This window comes from Calliopsis andreniformis, chromosome 9, assembly GCF_051401765.1.
Source record: "Calliopsis andreniformis isolate RMS-2024a chromosome 9, iyCalAndr_principal, whole genome shotgun sequence".
Lineage (NCBI taxonomy): Eukaryota > Metazoa > Arthropoda > Insecta > Hymenoptera > Andrenidae > Calliopsis > Calliopsis andreniformis.
In genome coordinates this window covers 1,477,815-1,496,663 of record NC_135070.1, presented here as the reverse complement: position 1 = coordinate 1,496,663, position 18,849 = coordinate 1,477,815, and the positions used below count along the sequence as shown (strand labels likewise).

At 35.1% G+C, this 18,849-nt stretch overlaps 1 protein-coding gene across 2 annotated transcripts; it reads right to left on the bottom strand.

Annotated features, from left to right (window-relative positions):
• Nucleotides 1–761: 761 nt before the first annotated feature.
• Nucleotides 762–17,171, bottom strand: LOC143183526 (facilitated trehalose transporter Tret1). Of its 2 annotated transcripts, XM_076385078.1 has the most exons (6): nt 16,705–17,171; nt 11,825–11,907; nt 7,415–7,762; nt 6,019–6,176; nt 5,478–5,930; nt 762–2,836 (listed from the first exon to the last, which is right to left on the bottom strand). In XM_076385078.1, exons 2-6 carry the CDS (start codon nt 11,879–11,881, stop codon nt 2,263–2,265), a joined length of 1,590 nt encoding a protein of 529 aa, XP_076241193.1. In that variant the 5' UTR covers nt 11,882–11,907; nt 16,705–17,171; the 3' UTR covers nt 762–2,262. The 2 variants fall into 2 exon arrangements, with proteins under 2 accessions (XP_076241193.1, XP_076241192.1); XM_076385077.1 differs by lacking the exons at nt 11,825–11,907; nt 16,705–17,171 and adding an exon at nt 11,464–11,561.
• Nucleotides 17,172–18,849: the final 1,678 nt, after the last annotated feature.

Here is an 18,849-nt window from a genome sequence, read left to right as displayed (position 1 = left end):
TGAAAATGAATTTAATTAACATTTCTAATGTTTAAAGTTACAAGGTTTACCTAATCATCGACTAAAGGTATCAAAAGAAGATACATTTTTAAGATTCGGGGTTTGAATCATTCTGTCGATACTTCTTCGTTTCTGTATTCTTATAGAAACTCCATTGGTTACTCCATCTATTGTTTCTGGCCTATTTTTTTTATTATGTAACTTATTATATTTCGGTAATATCTAATTTTAATTGCTACTACTCATACCGTTGTAATCTTATTTTAAATTAAATTTATAATGGTAGGTGTGATACGATCGTGATAAAGTTTATGATAGAAATACATTGCATATATTGGATTATAGGTTAATCCTACACTTCATCAATGTTTATATAGATCATATACCTTGTCAATGCTATCTGATGCTGACATGTCTGTATTCTCGTTTGTGGTGATACATAAATATGAAGCGTGCTAGCGCGAATAGAAACAGGTTTATTCTATATTTCAACTATACTTCTGCTTTCAAATTTTCTTCAACTTTTCTATTTTTCCAATTTTTTTCTTAGTTTCTAAATTGTTCTTGTCATTCATCTAATAAATGAATCACAAAATTTCGAATTTTACAATAAAATGGGAAATGAAGGAATAATATCGTTAAAAGGACACTTCGTACTTTTAACATTTATTTAAATAAATTTTTTGTAAAATAGAAATTTATGTAGATAATACTAGATATTTTCTAAATTTCACATTTCACTTATCTTATTAATTTAATAACTACTTTATACATTATGTACGTTTCCAGAGTGTAAGGAAGATAAAGAAACAAAGTCTTTTTCATTCTTTTACAGTCTAGAATCTACATAAATCATGGCTTTTCTATGCTGTTACATAATCATATAAATCGAATAATACTTAATTATTTAGGATATGTACATGTATCACGTATTGCGAATATATTACAAGTAATTACTACCTATTAATATTGTACTATACATACATAAATATATCTGTTTGCGTATAAATACTTATAGAAAGTTCATGTAGAACGCTCAATTAATTATGATACCTATTAAAATATATGCTCATTGTATATTATCGCAAATAGTAGTAAAAATTGTTTCCTACTTCACAATCACGACAAACAGAGCCTTTAATATTGTTGTACTGTACATAGATCTCTGTAGCACACAGTCAATCTTTCCTATCAACAGCATATGTTCTGCATTATACAATCAACTTATTATTAATATTGTAGGAGAATCATACGAAGAACACATTCGAAGTAGATTTAGGAATGTTCGAAATACTGATGAATTGCTTAGCGAACACGATATATCTATTATTTAATAAATACGTCGCGTCATCGGTATCAGAATATCACAACTGCGAGGAAAGCTCGAGAGCAGTGTCAAAAACGTATATCCCTGTTAACATTTCAACAGTTGAGCATTTGTCAAAAATTGCACATAGGACTAACATAGTTTCGCAGACACAAAAACACTTAATAGCAAACTCGTTATCGCCTCAAGTATCAAACAGAACTTCATAAAAAGTCAATACAAACGTCAATCATACAAGGTGTTCGACAACAGGTGTCAGAAAAGAAGAGCGATTCTACACGATAAAATAAGACGAAAATTCAGCATGATAAAAATGCGTTTGAGGCCTCGTTTCATAGTTATTAATTGTTGAGAAAATGCTTAAAATTTGTGTGAAATGTATCTGACTTGGAACTTCGCTGTCTGATCTAACTAGCGTACGTCGACAGTAGAATGACTTCGCAGTCAGACACATTTTCTGTATATTCTGGACCTTTTCGCGACAATTAATAACTCTGAAATAAAGTCTTAAGGTAAATGTCCTAGTAGTTGACCATGTCTCAATATCTGAGTATTAACGTTAATTTTATCCAATTTTAGGCTTAAATTCTAATGTATCAGGGAAGCTAATTAAAAATAAAAACTAGTGTTATAAAATAGTATCTACAGTTTCTGGAACCTCATAGTTAAAATATCACGACATACAGTTTTAGGTTGTTTACTTACTGGGACATTTGACACCTTAAGCGTTTCACGTAGAATAACCTCTTAAAATTTCTGACACCTGTTTCGAACACTCTGTATAAATGAATTCTAAAAAAGACGACAACTCATCGAATCATTTGCAGTTAAGTGTTTCCCGAACATCAGACAAACTAGTAAGGCTGCTCTCAACGCTACAATCCTTCTACTTTGGTTTACCCTCGTAAAATCGTATCCCGATCTGTTGTAGTTCATCAGAGATAAACGTGCTCGAGTGAAATTGTGGGACCAACGTCCCTCTTCGCTTCCGAATTCTTTCTAGTCTTCTCTAGTTCATCGTGGGACAAATCAATGCAAAAGTTATCATAGGTGTATGCATTGGTTCGCATATTGGGGTCCTTCTCCTCGGATAAGGACGCGAATTTCTGAAGTGTAACGTTTCTTGGCTGTGTAATGACACTTGGCAAACTGTGAGTGGTATCACTCCACTCCGGCTTACCGGAGAATCCGCCTTCTATTTGATCCAGGCTTCGACCCCTGGTCTCTGGCAGAATCGTTAAGGCGAACATAGCTCCTAGGATGCTAGCTCCAGCGAACATCCACATAGTAATCTCGATACCAATCAGAGCACTGAAATCGGGGTACATTTTGATGGTCGCAAACGTCAGCATTTGCGCCAAACTGGTAGTGATACCTCCCAGAGGCCCCCTAAACCTCAGGGGGTACAGCTCCGAGGTCATCACCCAGGGCAACGTGAGGTAGCCTATCATCGATGATCCAACGTGGCCTCCTATGCACGCCAGAGACGCCACTGATGGTAGTTTGAACCTGGAAATCAGAAGAATCGTGTCAGTAGGGTAGCAGATTCGTGCCAAGGAGAGGAAACAGTCTGCGAAGTATTAACATGTACGCTGATCTACATATCAATTAGGCTGCTTATTAGTCAGAAGTCCGTGAGTTTCGTGTGCGAACCAGGACGCGGGTTTTTCTCAGGATTTTATCATCTTATTATATCATCTTATTTTTACATGAGCGCTAATCATGTGGGCATCGCTTATCTGCGTAGACAGCTCCGATCTTTTAAAAGATTGCGGAAGTCTCGTGGTACAAACGTACAGTGTTAATTTACAGCCGAGGATAAATTCCATTTGCACTTGTAACAGAGAACGTTCAAGGATTTTGGGAAGGTTTTAGGTAGCCTGCGGTACCGGCAGGAGTACTATAATGAGTTAAGGGAAAGGTTTACAGCTAGTTCAAACGATACGTTTTTTTTTATTCAATATGGTAATTTTGCCAAATTAATAATAAAGTAGCGTTCAACAAATCTAAATTTCGAGAAAGACGCTTCTTATTTATTTTCTATAGGAGTGAATAAAATAAAAAGTACTTTTGAAATTGTTAAGTTCTCCTTTACTATTCGCAATGTTTCATTTGTTCATTTTGTCATTTTTAATCTGTCAAGCGTGTGTGAACTTGATCTTTGATTAGTATCAGTTTGGCAATACAGTGGTGGTCATTGAAATTGCACCATTTTACAAATATTAATAATTTTTCTGTAACTGTCACACGAGAAGCGATCGTCTATGTTTGTCATTAACCTAATTTCCTTTTTTTACTTGCAATCTTGATTTGTAGCATATATCTATAAATTGTATAACAATTTAGATATATTTATGTAATAAATTTATTACTTTCATATTCAACAAATAGTATTTGCCACAGCTGTATTACCGAATCAGTCAAAAGATCGTATTGTCTGAACTAGCTCTTACTGTATTTGTGTAGTTCGAGAACCTAAAATTCAAAATACTTAAGTCTTTAGGTATGTCTCCACTTGCGAATAGTTCAGTACTGAAAGACATTGATTGCGAACGATTTGTATACTTTTTATAACCATTATTCAACATTTTCGCTCCTACTAAAAACAGTACACAGGGTGGCATTTATTATAAGACGTATTAGGGTACGTGTACACTTGACAGTAAAGCTATCGTGAATTACTCTTAAGAGTACTTTCAGATAATATATTCACAATTGGACACTGCATTGAGAATAATTGAGAGTTACTGTTCAAGATGGATTCACTATCTGAGAGTACTCTCGAAAGCAATTTGCGATAATTTTACTCTCAAGTGGACATGTACCCTTAGGCTCAAGCTGGATAAAAACTTTTTATCACCTTTACGCGAACAGATAATTTCTAGGAAATTTAATTTTCATACTGTTCGCGAAGAGTTTATGAACTCTGGTGTATTCGCACCTTTTCAAACAACAATATAAAGAACAACCTAGTATAGGAAAATTCCTTAAAATATATCTCCTTGCCCCAAGTTCTTGATACGATAGATGTGTTTATTTTATATAAGCAATAAAGTTATTACTTCTTTGAATTTATATTTGAATTGATTCATTTTTATTCTTTTTTAAAATGTAAATATATGTATATACCAATGTTGTGTTATTTTTATTTTAGTAAAATGAGTTGACAAACTGAAAAGGACTTATTCTTTTGGGACTTCATAATAATATTCTGCCTAAAACTTCCAAAAATACAAATGCGATAATACATGAACAACTACGTATATTCTACGTGTACAATTTCTGTACTATTTGCGAACAGTTTGCGAACGTAGAGACACAAGTTTAAAAGGCAGACAAAGTTTGCATAAAACAAAAACTAGTTACTCAGTCTCTAATGCAACATGTGCAACAGTCTACAACTAATCCAAATGATACGTTTCTTTTACCTATACGGTAATTTTGTCAAATCGATAATAAGGCAGCGTTCACACAATTCTACATTTTTACTTTTTTCGTTTATTTGTTCATTTTGCTATTTGCAACCTGACAAGATTGTGTGAATTGTACCTTCAGTTACTATCAAGTTGGTAATATTATCGAATCGGTCAAAAACTACATCGTTTGAACTAATTTCAAAATTAAATGCAAACCCATACAACACGGAGAGATCTTAAAAACGTATTAAAGACATTCAGTAAAGTCCTAAGAATATCCAAAAGACGTCTCTGAGACGTCCGATGTTACAAATCAGTATGTCTTTAGGACGTCTTAAAAGACATTCATAAGACGTCTTAAAGACATTCAGATAATAAATAGACATCTTTAAAACGTCCAAAAGTATAAGTCTTCAAGACGTCTGTGCAGTGTGTCTTTAAGATGTCTTATGGACGTAAACTTCACAAATCTTTAAGACGTACATTGTTGGATGTTTTTAAGACGACTGAACTATATCATAAGGTGTTTAGGCATAAAGTAAACATAAAACAGATGTTTCGAGATGTCGTGTGCTATTTGGGGAGGAATGTAATGGGTTAATAGCATCTGCTCCCCTTTATTAAAAAGGAAGAATCCAGAATGCCTAAACTACTGATTCTGATAGGTCTGTTGCCATATTGAATTTGATCTTTTGTCTCAATTAAAGAGACCTAGTTAAGAGAAAAACACAAACCTGAAGGCTAGGCTGACGCCTACGGCGGAGATCGCCATTCCTAGGCCGCTGACGAAGGCCAGCGCTTTTCTGCCAAAGCTGTTGGCGAGTCCAGCACCAGCGATGGACGCGAACAGCCTGATCACCCCGATTCCAACGCTTGCCGAGTATTCGTTCAGGTCGATGCCAATGTCTTTGAGGATATTCACAGTATAAAACAGAATGATGTAAATCCCAGACATCTGTTGCAGCGCGAAAAACGCGAGCAAAATAAGAAAAGGCTTCCAAACGCTGGGCATGTGAAGAGCTTTCAATAAACTTTCTTTCTTCTCCTCTCTCTTCGCGTTTATCTCACAGAGTTCTTGATACTCTTTATCAGTGTTTAGACCAGGGCCTCGCAGCCATAATAGTGACTCCTTCGCTTCGTCGTTTCGTCCTCTGGCTACTAGCCAGCCTGGAGTTTCGGGAATCATCCTGAGAAGACAGAAAAATAGAATTGAATTAATCTAGAACTTTAAATTAAATAGAATTAATGACGTGTTTAAGATATATTAACAGTTACCGTGTCAGTGCTAGGGAAAGGATTGCTGGACCTATACTAATCGCCGCGGCTCTCTGCCACGTGGTAACGGCTCCCAGTGTGTAAATCATTAGGACACCGAGAGATACCAAAATAGGACCGCTACTGCCCAACCAGGCCCGCTGGTTTGGTGCCGCGGCCTGAAATAATAATTATTCTATTCCACGGAGTGTCTAAAAGTTAGTGGCATAAATGGAGAGATGGTGACTTTACATGAACAAATAACATGAAAATATAGAATAAAGTTTGTTGATGTCATGCTTCGTGTCTTAGTAAATTAAATTGAAATTTTCAAACGCAAATATACGTATATCAAAATACAATTTTAAGAATGCTTAAACTTGCACAGTAGATGTAGTCAGTGATCAGACTGTGAGTATTTCTTTTACTCCGTGTATTCCTTAAGCACTTACAATTTTTATCATATGCCCGAATCCGTTCAAGATTCAAATTTAGTTTTCTCCAAAACTGAACATAGCATTAACAAATTTTATTCTACATTTCCGACTTATTTTTTTCAAACAGAATCAGAATCTTTTACTCGCATTACTGAATCTTCGATAGTCTATACATATCCAGAGTTTCCTATAACTATACAAGCTTCCTATACAAGCAAAAAGGTAATGATTATATACGAAAGAATCAGTCGAAAACATAGAATAAGATTTATAATACGCTTTGTTTTCGAGAAAATTGACTTTAAATTTTGATCGAGTACAAGTGTACCAAACTACTGTCGTAGGCATTTGAGGGGGAAACGGGGAAAGGGGAATGCTTCTAGCGTACCATAAAAACAGTTAGTGGTCAGACCGCGAGTGTTCCCTTTACCCTGTGTACCATTCGAGCACCTAAAACTACATACTTCCACACACTTGCACCTAACCGTAGTTGAAATTCAATTTTCTCTAAAACGAAGCATGATATCAAAAAAGTTTATTGTATATTTTCGACTTATTTTTTTCATGAAGAATCACCTTCATTCCGCTTGTATCATCAGTTTTAGACACGCTGTATATCTTACTGTTTCAAGAATATAGTATTATTTTTTATAGTTCTTTACAAATTTAAAATAACTCCAAATTTCAATGTTCGCATATTTAAAGTATCGGGTGAATACATATAAAATTGCACTTTTGCATTCAATTTAAATAACAAAGTGTTTCGTTGTCAACCTTCTGTTGAATTAAACAGTACCTGGCAAATATTAACATTACCTGGTAAAGATCAACTATTTTGATGAAATTTTGTTAAACTTGTTCGGACAAAATATCTGTAGTCAGCAATTTCATGTGCATTTCATATTGAATCGAGTTTCTTCAATCAAAATGAAGACGAGAAAACGAAAATAACAGCAATATTAGGTTCAACGATTACGCACCTCACTGACGTAAAGGTACAGGCCATTCGCCATGCCCATACCAATCCCACTAATGAATCTTCCTATGTACAGGGTAGACACGTTCGTCGATAACGCTATCAACAGCCAGCCAGCGGCATGTGGCAGGCTGGCTAATGCAATCGCGGATCTTCTTCCGAACCATTCGGCGCATAATCCAGCGATCACGGAACCCAATGGGTTCGAGACGACTCCCAACGACGCTATCCATGAGGTTTCGGACTGGTCCGCGAAATGACTCTCCAGCAACTTTGGGATCAGGACCGCGCTGAATCCCTGACCCAGTCCCACTGAGATCTGACCGGAGTGTGCAGCCAATCCTGCGAATATCTATAACAATATTCGTCTTTAACAATTATGATGACTTTATGAGTGGAAAATAACGATGCATTGGTAATTAGTTAGGCTACTGAGTGTATTTAAAAATACTCTTGAACATACGAGGTATTAAATGCGGATTATCGCTACTATTTAGCGATATGTGTTCAGAAGTTAGAGCTGAGAACAGATGAGTTTGCACTTGAGGAGTGATGTAACACGATGGAAAAAATTCTTGAATTTGACTGTGGGAGGTGTTTATATGATGAAAAGTAATATAGTAGTTAACAGTAGAACTAACAGAGGGATCAAAATAACCCATATACTTATTCTTTACTTACATTTAATTTTTGAAAGTGTTATGTTTTTTTCTGTTGAAAGGAAATGTATACATGTAAACATTATTTCTGTGATCTACGAACTTTTTTAGAAAGCAGGAATTTTAGCACTTCCATTAAAATACACGTATTTTAGTCTCAGTAGTTCTAATGTTAATAAGTGAAACTATTCTTTCAGGTTTTACATTCTACCTACATGGTAAAAGTGATTGCACACTTCTTTGCTTTTAGCTGTACATACAATACAATTGTTGGTTTCTAGACTTTTTATATTTTACGTGAGTTACTATCTTTACCTTCATGGTGAATCTTTTATTTATAATACGCAGTTTTAATAGATACGATATGATTATACTGAAGACTTTTTCTGCAAATAAAGTCCCTGCCTGCATATTGTTCAAGTCTAACAAGAAAAAATGTCACGAAATGCGATAGAATCTTCCTTTAGTAAGGATCCTACATGAACTATGTTAGCTATTTAAAAAAGGTGAATCTTAGTTTTTTCGACTACCGCCTCTTTGTCTATATCCCCTAAACCTGCACTTATGAGTGAAGAATTTCGCAAAGTATAGTATACTTGTACATTAGAGGTCAAATTTGGGAAAATATATTAAACTAATGTGTGAGCATGTGTTCCAAGGACTCGGTGAGTTGAAGAGCAGTCCAAATCCAAAACTGACTATTTTCAAATAATCTCAAAACTATAGGTAAAATACATACAACTACATTTACACGTATTATACAGAATTACACGTATTATGTTGTACAAGTAACTTGATAATAAGGTATGGTATTATAGTTCCTCTAATTTTTAATATAATGTTACATTGATATTCAAATATTTAAATAAGTACATCTACTGGAGGTATCTACAGAACGAAAACATAGTTTTACAAATACGTTACAGATTCGTTAATACATGGGAAACCAAACACGTGTAATACAAATTTAACAGATAAAATACGGATATATTTAGTACACGTATACATGTATGTATACATATACGTACATGAAATATGCATCTCTAGTAGGAAATGTACATGCTTCCTATTCTTCTGATCTCATTGTACATAATTCCAATTATACTCATTACGTATAAATAATTAAGTGAAGAGTGATAGGGGTGGTGATAAGGTAGCATGAGGGAATTTCTACTTCTCCTTTAAAAAAATTACAATCTTCTAAATAAGAGGTACCAATCTTCAAACGTCAATCTTTCCTTGACATGAATTTACGAATTACTGCAGCATGTAACATATGCCTAAGATAAAGCCATACACTCAAGCTTAATATTTGTCTCAAAGATAAAGATTGTCGTAAAGAAATATTTGCCTCAAAGAAAAAGATTGTCGTAAAGATAAGAGTGACAATGCTTAAAAACAAAACCTCTTTGTTTTAGATAATTCGAAAGGTGCACCGCTTTTCTAAATATAGGAGTGAAATAGTACATGTTTAGTAGATTGTAAACATGGTAGAATCAAAAACCTTCAGACTATTTCTATATAGCTGTTTCAACTGCAAGAATCATCTTGGATCCCATCAATTCGTGGTTCCGCTAAGACTGATTAAAGCCCAATTAGAAATACCGTCTGTGACGCGAGTTACGTGGTCAGAAATCGACGGGGAGTTCCGCGAACGTGTACTGAAACGATGATACCAGATCGCGTTCACGTAAGCGCGGGTTTCGAATCTGGTGGCGAGCAGGCGCGTGTACCAATGTTTAGCTGACGAATAAGCGCGCGTGACGCACAATACGCCGTTATCGATTTTCAAATTTATGCGCGAGGACGAGCAAGTGAGTTTATTCTCTTATCGTTTTTCACTTGATAACTACATTTCCTTTTGACTCTGATGAGTTGAAAGCTACTTTCCCAATGAAGAGTATTTCCTATGCAAACGACAGATTTTCTATTCACTTTCATTAAACTGAATTCCAATTTTAACATGATTTGAATTTAATGTGAAAGATAACAGTAGTATCGAAGAATGTTTTTTCTTTGTAAGATTTTTCTTTAAAAGTTTTATTTAATTATTATTCGAAAACGAAAGCTTAAAAGTAGCCAATGCCGATCGTAAATCGATTTTTCAAAAGATTGATTTTTTCTCAATAGTTGATCGATTTTTTGTATTGGTCTTTTGTTAATCGATTTCATCATGAATCGATATTACATCACAGAATTGGATTGAATTTTTTACCACAAAATTGGATCAATTTTTTTGAAAAACACAATTTTCTCTTTCTAATTCGAAGAACTTTTTTAACAGTTCTTGTATTTATATCAAGTTACATATAAGAAAATCTAATTTTACGTATAAATGAAATTAGCTAAATTGATTTCCTTGACGTCGATTTGCTTTCTAAAACTTAATTTTTTAAGCACTACTATTTTGTCTGGTAAATAATCTCGTTTAATGCTGACAAATAATTTTACACTTCTCCTAAAAGACATACTTTTTTATGTTGTGTCACTTTCTTCGCGGGTTTTATTTACCTATACGTTTCTTTATCGAAATCGAAAATTTATTTTTTACAAATCGATTCTTTCGTGGTCACTGTTTTAGAAAATGGATTTTCTAACTTCCTATCCGTATCGATTTAAGAAATCGATTCCTTCAGTAAGAATTGGCATCCCTATCAGAAAAATAATTACGTTTATCTTCATATTTCTCTTATTTTAACATGTGGAGTCACCACTTACAAACTCTGACACATTTCTGAGGAATTTCTTGACAATCAAAAGGAGGAAAACGCTAATATCAGTTATTTTACCGTAGAAAAACTTCTGTTTGTCTACCATAGTCTAGAAATATAAAAAAAAAAATAGAAGACGTAATAGTATTTTTCGTTAACTAATGACATTATCAATATTTTTCGATATTTTGATATTTCAGGTTGGGGGGGCCTTTCATACTAGAATAAGTTACCCCATTTCGAATGAATGTGTATGGTGTTATGGTGTTCAATCAAAAAGAGAAGATAAAATCCACAATGTCCTCTCGCGGATTAACGGTTAATCCGGTGGAACTCCTTGAAGAATGAAGAACTAGTTCCTACGGAGGTCGATCGCGGAAGTTGATCGCGAAGGTTCATGCTCGCTCGGAGCGAGCATCGATCTAAAAACTCGCGGTCGCGCGGCGGCGAATCGCTTGTCGACTTCCAAGTGGAATCTCAAAAATCCCCCTGAACGAAGGAAGGACGAACGACGAAGTATAGGTACCTATACACGTTCGAGCTCAAGAGTCGTCGCGTCGTGTTCTCTCCCTTCGCTGGCCTCGTTTAAAGAAACCCAGAGAGATGTTCTCGACAGATACGTCGAATCGCAATAATTACTGGACAGATTGCAATCGTTCAAAATGCATTGTTGTTACGCGTACACTTGTGCAACGGATGCCACTGGCGATTCCATGTTTTTTTGCGCGGGACGTCGTTGAGCTCTCCGATACTCGTTCGTTCGCCATTGTTAATCGGCGCAAATGTCATGAGACCGTTCACTGTCACCGATAATTCAACACTGTAAGTATGAGTTGCAAGTTATAGGTCTGCTAATTGGTTTCACAGATTCGATAGGTTTCTTGATATCGGACGATAAAAGGATCTTCGAAGGTCGACTTATTATCGATGGGAATTTACGATGACACAGGTGGTATAGAACACGAGAGATTACGTGGATATTTTATTATGCGCAGAAACGTGTTCTTTAAACATGTATAAATCACTCAATGAAAATTCACTTACACCTTTATGTTGACCAGAATTGAGGAGCTTCCAGCAAAGTTTCGCCCGCACGATCATCGTGGTCGATGGACTCTATTCAGTATCTGCAACGGACAGAGAAAAATCTGTTCGAATCACTTAGATGAGAAGTCTTATCTAGATTAGTTTTCTTGTTTGAAGAACGGATCAAATTAGTGAGTTTTATCAGGGAAAAATGATTATTATCTTTTTCAGAAATATTAAGTTTATTGCGGTGAATTGAACGAGTAGATTTATATTGCATTCTACAATTTTTGTCTTCTAAGTTTTTTTCATTTAATATATTTTATCTCTAGTCGACGTCCATTTCAATTAAAATTTTGCAAGTGCACGTTTTCTATTCTTTTTAGTTATATATTTAGTTTTATACAGGATATTCGATGACAGATGTCAGAAAGATGTCGGATGTTTAAGGCTTCGTTTTCTAGTTATTTATTGTTCAGAAAACGCTCGAAGTGCGCGTGAAATGTGTTTAACTTGGACTTATTTTACTAACATCGCTGCCTATGATCTGATTATAGTACGCCGGCAGTAAAATAAGTTCCAAGTCAGACATATTTCGTGCGAATTTCAGTAATGTTTGCAACAATTAATAATTCTGAAAGAAAGCTCTAAAGCTAATTTTGTTATTCTTAATTTTCGTCTTATTTTGACATGTAGAATTAACCCCTTAAAATTTGTTATACCTCTTATCAAACATCCTGTATAATTACAATTATAGTCACCTGCACTGTATTTTTATTTTGATTGAACCGATTGCTTTCTATAAAATTCAATGGCGATAAACGCTGTTGAAGTTAAAAACGTGATGAGAACAAAATTGTAAAATTTGTCTGAAATTTGTGATGTCTTCATGAGTGAAGACACGTGACTAAAACGTATAAGTGAACCATATGCGTACATACATTTTCTAAGACCCTATTCCAACTTTTTCAAGTATTTCACAACAAGGCTGTTGCGTCAGGGGGCTACAGAAATTGAATAATGACCCTTTTCAAATGACCATTCGTCTATAAGCGTTGAGTTCGAAACCGCGCAACGTCTGATGAGTCACGAGACGCACGTGATTTCCTATCATAAGCGACAGAGTCGACGATCCTCATCAGATTCGCACGTGAGCCGCAATTTCTCCATTAACGCATTGTCCAGTCATTGGATTTTGGTATTATCTCGTTTTATGAGTAATGAGTTAATTCACCGCTCCACACTTTTTTCTCTCCTGAGAAGCTCATACGAAGCTCACGGAACAATGAAATATATTAACAATTCTCCACGCAATATAAGGTAGATTTGAAAATCATTTGTTTTCTTCCACATGATTCCAGAAAATTCCGTCGTAATTCTTTGATAATTCCGCTTAATGGTTTTTCGAATTCCCTACTCGATATCTTCAAATGATAAAATCTACATTGAAACTAAAAACGTGTCGAAGAAAATACTTGACCAATGATACTTAACAATAACAAATAGATTGTAATTTTTGAATCTTGTGCCATTCATCGCGTTGAAACTAGTCCGACTTTCATATTCACAAAAACACGGTGCATACCTACCTAGAGATCTATTCTAAAGATCTAGAGATTTGATATTTATGTATTAAATAAATAAAAATAAGCCACGTTTATCAATTCACGAGTAGGTAATGTGGCTTCGTAATCTAAGGAGATATAATAAAGTGTTAAAATAATTCGCAATCAATTTTTCATAACCACGCTATGTATTTTGTCTTGTTCCAGTTTCCTTCTCATCCTTTTTTCCACGTTAATTAGCACCTTTGTCACCAGACAAGCAAACAAACAACAGTTGACGTGCAAGTGATGGAGTCCTCTTCCTCATCCTCTTCTCTCCCTCTCGCGACAAAGAGGCCGTGATTCATGTAAGAGCCGAGTCGCAAGCGTTCCGATGCAACTACGGGAACGCTTGCATAAAGTCCACTTTATGACCGGTATCGTGAGACAGTTCAATTACAAGGATCGCGTATATTCAACAGGAAAACCTAGGATAATGCCGATTCGTCGAGCAGATTTGCGATAGTCGTCAAAATAGCCGCGGGATTGGCCTGTTTGTTGCGCGAGCCGCAACGCGGAACTCGCGGTCGTCACCGAATTGCATCGTCCACGATGAGAACAATCCAGCCACTGTCCAATTAAATGGTATTTTTTTCGATTCATCATGAAATACCTCAAATAAACCTCATTTTCGTTTCCTTCATCTATGATGATTCTTATTCTTACCCAAGCTATTGAGTTGATGTACACTACCGTGCATAAATATTTGGAGACTTTCACGTTATGAGAAGTTCATGAAATACCTACACTTTATTATTTATACTAACTGCTATCAAATGCTATTCTCATCAATATTTGTAAACCTTATGTAATCGTCTGAGATGAGATTTTTAACTAAAACCTCAAATAAGTGTCTAAATACTTATGCAAGGTAGTGTATTGTATAAACTTATCTGTTGAATAAAAAATACGAACAGAACTTTTTTCTTTTAATTTTATTATTCAAGAAAAGTTGACATTAATCATTTTATTTTGAAAAATACTGTACTGTCTGGTAAAGTTGTTGATTTAAAATTAATAACTTTTAAAGATGATTATAGGGAATAGTTTTTGTTTCAAAATAATAATCTTAAATTTATTTTCTCAATGTAAATTCTTATTCCCTTATCAAACTTCTGACTAGTAGTGTACTTTGTATAAAAATTTGATTTCATGCTAAAATTTGATACCTTTTGACAAGAATAAGGAAATGCTATACTATTACTTAGTAAAAAATATTAACGCGTGCGTCAGTCTGTTTCATATGATCCTGAAGGTGTTGAAGAAAGCATTGCTGGCAGACCAATTTTATCTTCACCGAAAATTCAACTCTGTTTACTGTTTGTTCATACAAAAATATGTGAATGCTGTCTTTGGTTATTACCGATTATGAAAAGCTACCAAATCGACTATATCGTCTGAACCAATTATACTACCGCCTTTACTGGCATTCCAAGTGTTTCAAACTAACTTTCTTCCGAGAGCAGACAATTATCCGCTTTTTCTGGGTACTCAACTAATCGACGTTGCCGTAATCGCGGTAATGGAGAGTTTAAGAGTTAGTTTAGGTAAGAGTTTAAGTAAGAGTTAAGTTTGAAACAACAGATAGCGTTCTCAACAAGTGCGTTCGCGCAACAGGGTTGCAATCCTGTTATCGATCGATCGAGCGAGTAAGCGACGGCGTTTAAATGTCAACTGAACGTGATTCGATTTGCAGTCGATCGTGACGCAGTGTGGTTGAAGTCGTACAGTCGTCTATTCTAATTCGAGAGATACAGCTCTGCAATAGTTTTGTTTTCGAGTCGACGTGTTTACAATACGTGGCTATTTTCATCGTTGTTGAAACTGGCGAGCAACAAGCGGACACGGAAACAATATATTCTAATGATCTTTTGTTAAAAAAAAATACACCTTATTTTGTGAAATCTCTATTCTTGCGTTGTCTAGTTAACACTTAATTGGTCGTACGTTTTATAGAGGAAAGTATTTCTCTTTCTGTTGACTTTGACGCTAAACGTTGCCTTTCACTGACAAACTACGATCAGTTATATACATGTTTATCTTGGCTGTGTGATCGTTTGTCATAAATATTCGTTGACAGTTTGAAAAATTCAGAGTACACATCCATATTTCATTCTTTACATTAGACTCAGAAACTTTATTGTTTAAATATTATAAATACGAGGAAAATTTGTTAAAGCGTACATAGGAATTTTACTTTATTTTTGTGAATAATTTATTGTATATTAGTTTTTAAAAACAGGAATTTTTATTGAAAATTCTAATCTTATGTAGGGTGGGCTAAAAATTATATTGATGTAAGTCCTTTCACTCACTAAAAATGTTCTGCAATTGTTATTCGTTTGTGTGCTAAACAAATTTTGTGGATATATATATATAAAATGCAGAAGTGATTGGGTGTGTATAAAAAAAAATTAATAAGAGTATTTATCTAACCAGATCACAAATATTGTGTTGCTACAAAAAAAATCAAAAAATAACATTTATTCAAATAAATTTACTTTGATTTATTTCTTGAAAAACATAGTAAGAAAATTATAATTCACTTAATTTTTGTTCACTTTCATGGACACTACTATGCATTTTATCATCACTGCTCAATTCTGAGTCAGTTTCAGGCCAAATATATTTAAACATTGCATCTACCGTGATTTAAAACAGTTCTCAGAAGTAAAAAACAATTTTACAATTTTATATTTTTAAAGTAAGCCGAAATTGTACGCTCTGCAAATGCAACCAGCTTTAAGAAACGCAAAATTGATACTGATAAACAGAAGCGCTATCGCTCTCCCCGCAATTTTGGCACAACACAAAAAGAGCGCTATAGCGCTCCTCAGCACTTAAACAGTTATCATAAGAAACTCAATATATTTTTACAGTGAATTATAACTCGTAGTAAGTTCCAAAATAACAACCATGAAATTAAATGTCATTAAACGTTCTCAAGCAAAAACCGTGATTATTTCAAATTCAAATTTCAGAAGTTCGGCTTACAATTGAAGAGGTCATAACAAACACAGCCCTTGTCAATTATAACAATCTTTTTAATCTGAACATATTTTAGTAGTCAGAAACAAAATTCACAATATAATAGAACTTATCCCACCACAAACACCATATGTATACTATGATAAATATTTGATTAAAAAGAGCATTAACCAATTAAACACAAATTAAAGATGCTACGGTATTTCTTTTCTCCCCTAAAGAAAAAAGCAAAAATCAACGAGGGTCGCTTTTATTACGAGCTCTTCAATTAGATAGGTACGATTCTCACAACCCTTCATATCTTACCTTTCGATTACGTTGTCTCTATCACAGTTCCGTAAATTGTTATCGCTCAATCTTTAAACTACCCTAACTAGTTTAGTTGCTAGAGAAAGTAACGCGAATACTTTCCCTCATTTCCCGAAGTTAATTCGTCCAACAAACACGATGAAGAAAACACGTGGATTCGCTGTCAGGGTGTCCCGTATCACCAACCGCCGCGGGAATCGCTTGTCACTCTAACTGCAATCGAGTTTCTGAGCGAGGAGGTTCCGTGACTGTATTCGATCGCGGGTCGATCTACGAATCCGCGATCAGTAGCATCTCGAAACGCGCGCGGCAAGATGGCAACGCAAGATTGTTCAAAATCGCGGGGGATCGTAGCTGCACGTGCGCGCGACGGCGCGCATCACATACACAGACGCATGCATAGAGGGGCGCACACGTGCTTCCGAATGAGTCGGTGGGCTTCAACACGACAGGTCCGCAGCGAGTTTTTTCGCACTCGACACTGAGATGATTTTCGCCGGCGCGTTCGCATTTATAGTCGCGGGAAGGCGCCTCTCTCAAAACGGCGCTTCGCGAAGCGCCCTTCCAGGGCCGTCTCGAGGTCTCCCAGTCTCCCTGCACGCCACGCTCGTTCGCAAATACCCTCGATCCCGACTGTCTCCTATTATCCGTTTGCATCTTAAGCTCAGGACTGAGCTTTTCACTCAATTTCGCGATAAGAATAACCTTCTACACAGCATCGCTTGGGCATCGCTTCGAGTTAGATTTAAACTGTGCACCTAGACCGAGATTCGTTTTGAGTGATTTGTGCGAACGCAATATAGTTTTGAGCTGATTGTTTTTTCTTTATGTGGCTTTTAATTTAACATTAACCCATTCGAGATGAAAGATTTCTTATAAGACCATCCCCAGGAATCGAAATTTTTCTTTTGTTCACGATCATTACACATAGTGTGTGTCATTCGTCGTTTTGCTTAATCCTGGTGTGTAATGTGTCTTGAACGGGTTAATAAAGGAAACGAGCTGACTGTTGTGACAGGGAGCAGAATATATCTGTAGTTGTAAGACAAAACGATCTAACAATAAGTCACATGTTTTTGTTTTTGAGATACTAATGTTCAATGTCTTCAACTTCAATAGTATTTTGTGGAGTTGTGTGTTTTTGAACCCTTATTTTTAACTTAGAAGAACTTTAAAAAGTTCTTCTAATGTCCTTTCTTCTTCTTAAAAATATCAATTTTATACTGTAGATCCCAATTAAGGCCTTAAATTGAAATCTTTTAAATTGAATTCTTTCAAAATGCGGCGTAGGTCGTTTTGCCTTACAGCCACAGACATAAGTTTAAATATGAAGAACCTGAACTGCACAGTGACTCACTATGTTCATTCATATGTATTCGAAAAATTAGATGACTATTGTGGCCTACTTTTTCCTTTTATTTAATTCATTTCTAATTACTATCTTTAACTTTGACCTCGTTTCCTTAATTGTAATACAAAAAGTAAAATGTGCTTAGAGTTTGATTAGGCGAAGTTATTATTTCTTCGTGAACAAATTGAGTCGCATTGAGGTATAGAGATAATGCTCAGCAGATAGATTTGTACATCTTATGTTATATACAAGTATAAGAGTTTCAATCAAATCCCTTGGGGAGATGGTAGATCTTACAAAAGTTAAGAAAAAGGCTCTATAGTAGTAGCCAATACAATTGCAATACTCGCTAAAAATACTATTTGTTGAAAATGAAAGTAATTGTAAACACGATATTTAAATACATATAAATGTCAAGTAAAAAAAAGGAATTAGATTCATGACAAACGACACAGACGATTACTTCTTATGTAACAATTAAATTAAAAGCATTGATATTTGTAAGGCGGTGCAATTTCTGTAGCTATTACTGTACATAGGTACCTGAGATGTATAATTCAAGCAATTTTGAAAAAATTGTTACAAAAACTTCTTGAAATCAAACAATAACAGAATTCCTGACAAATATTTTATTTATAAATTTAAAACGTTGCTATTACTGATACAATATTTCGGTATTTCTGGATTTCAGTATTTATAGGTCTAACTTCAACCGCAAAAACAGCAATCTTCCAATCTCACTTAAAATGATTCTTCTACACACGAGTATTTGTAATCAATATTTTCTAGGA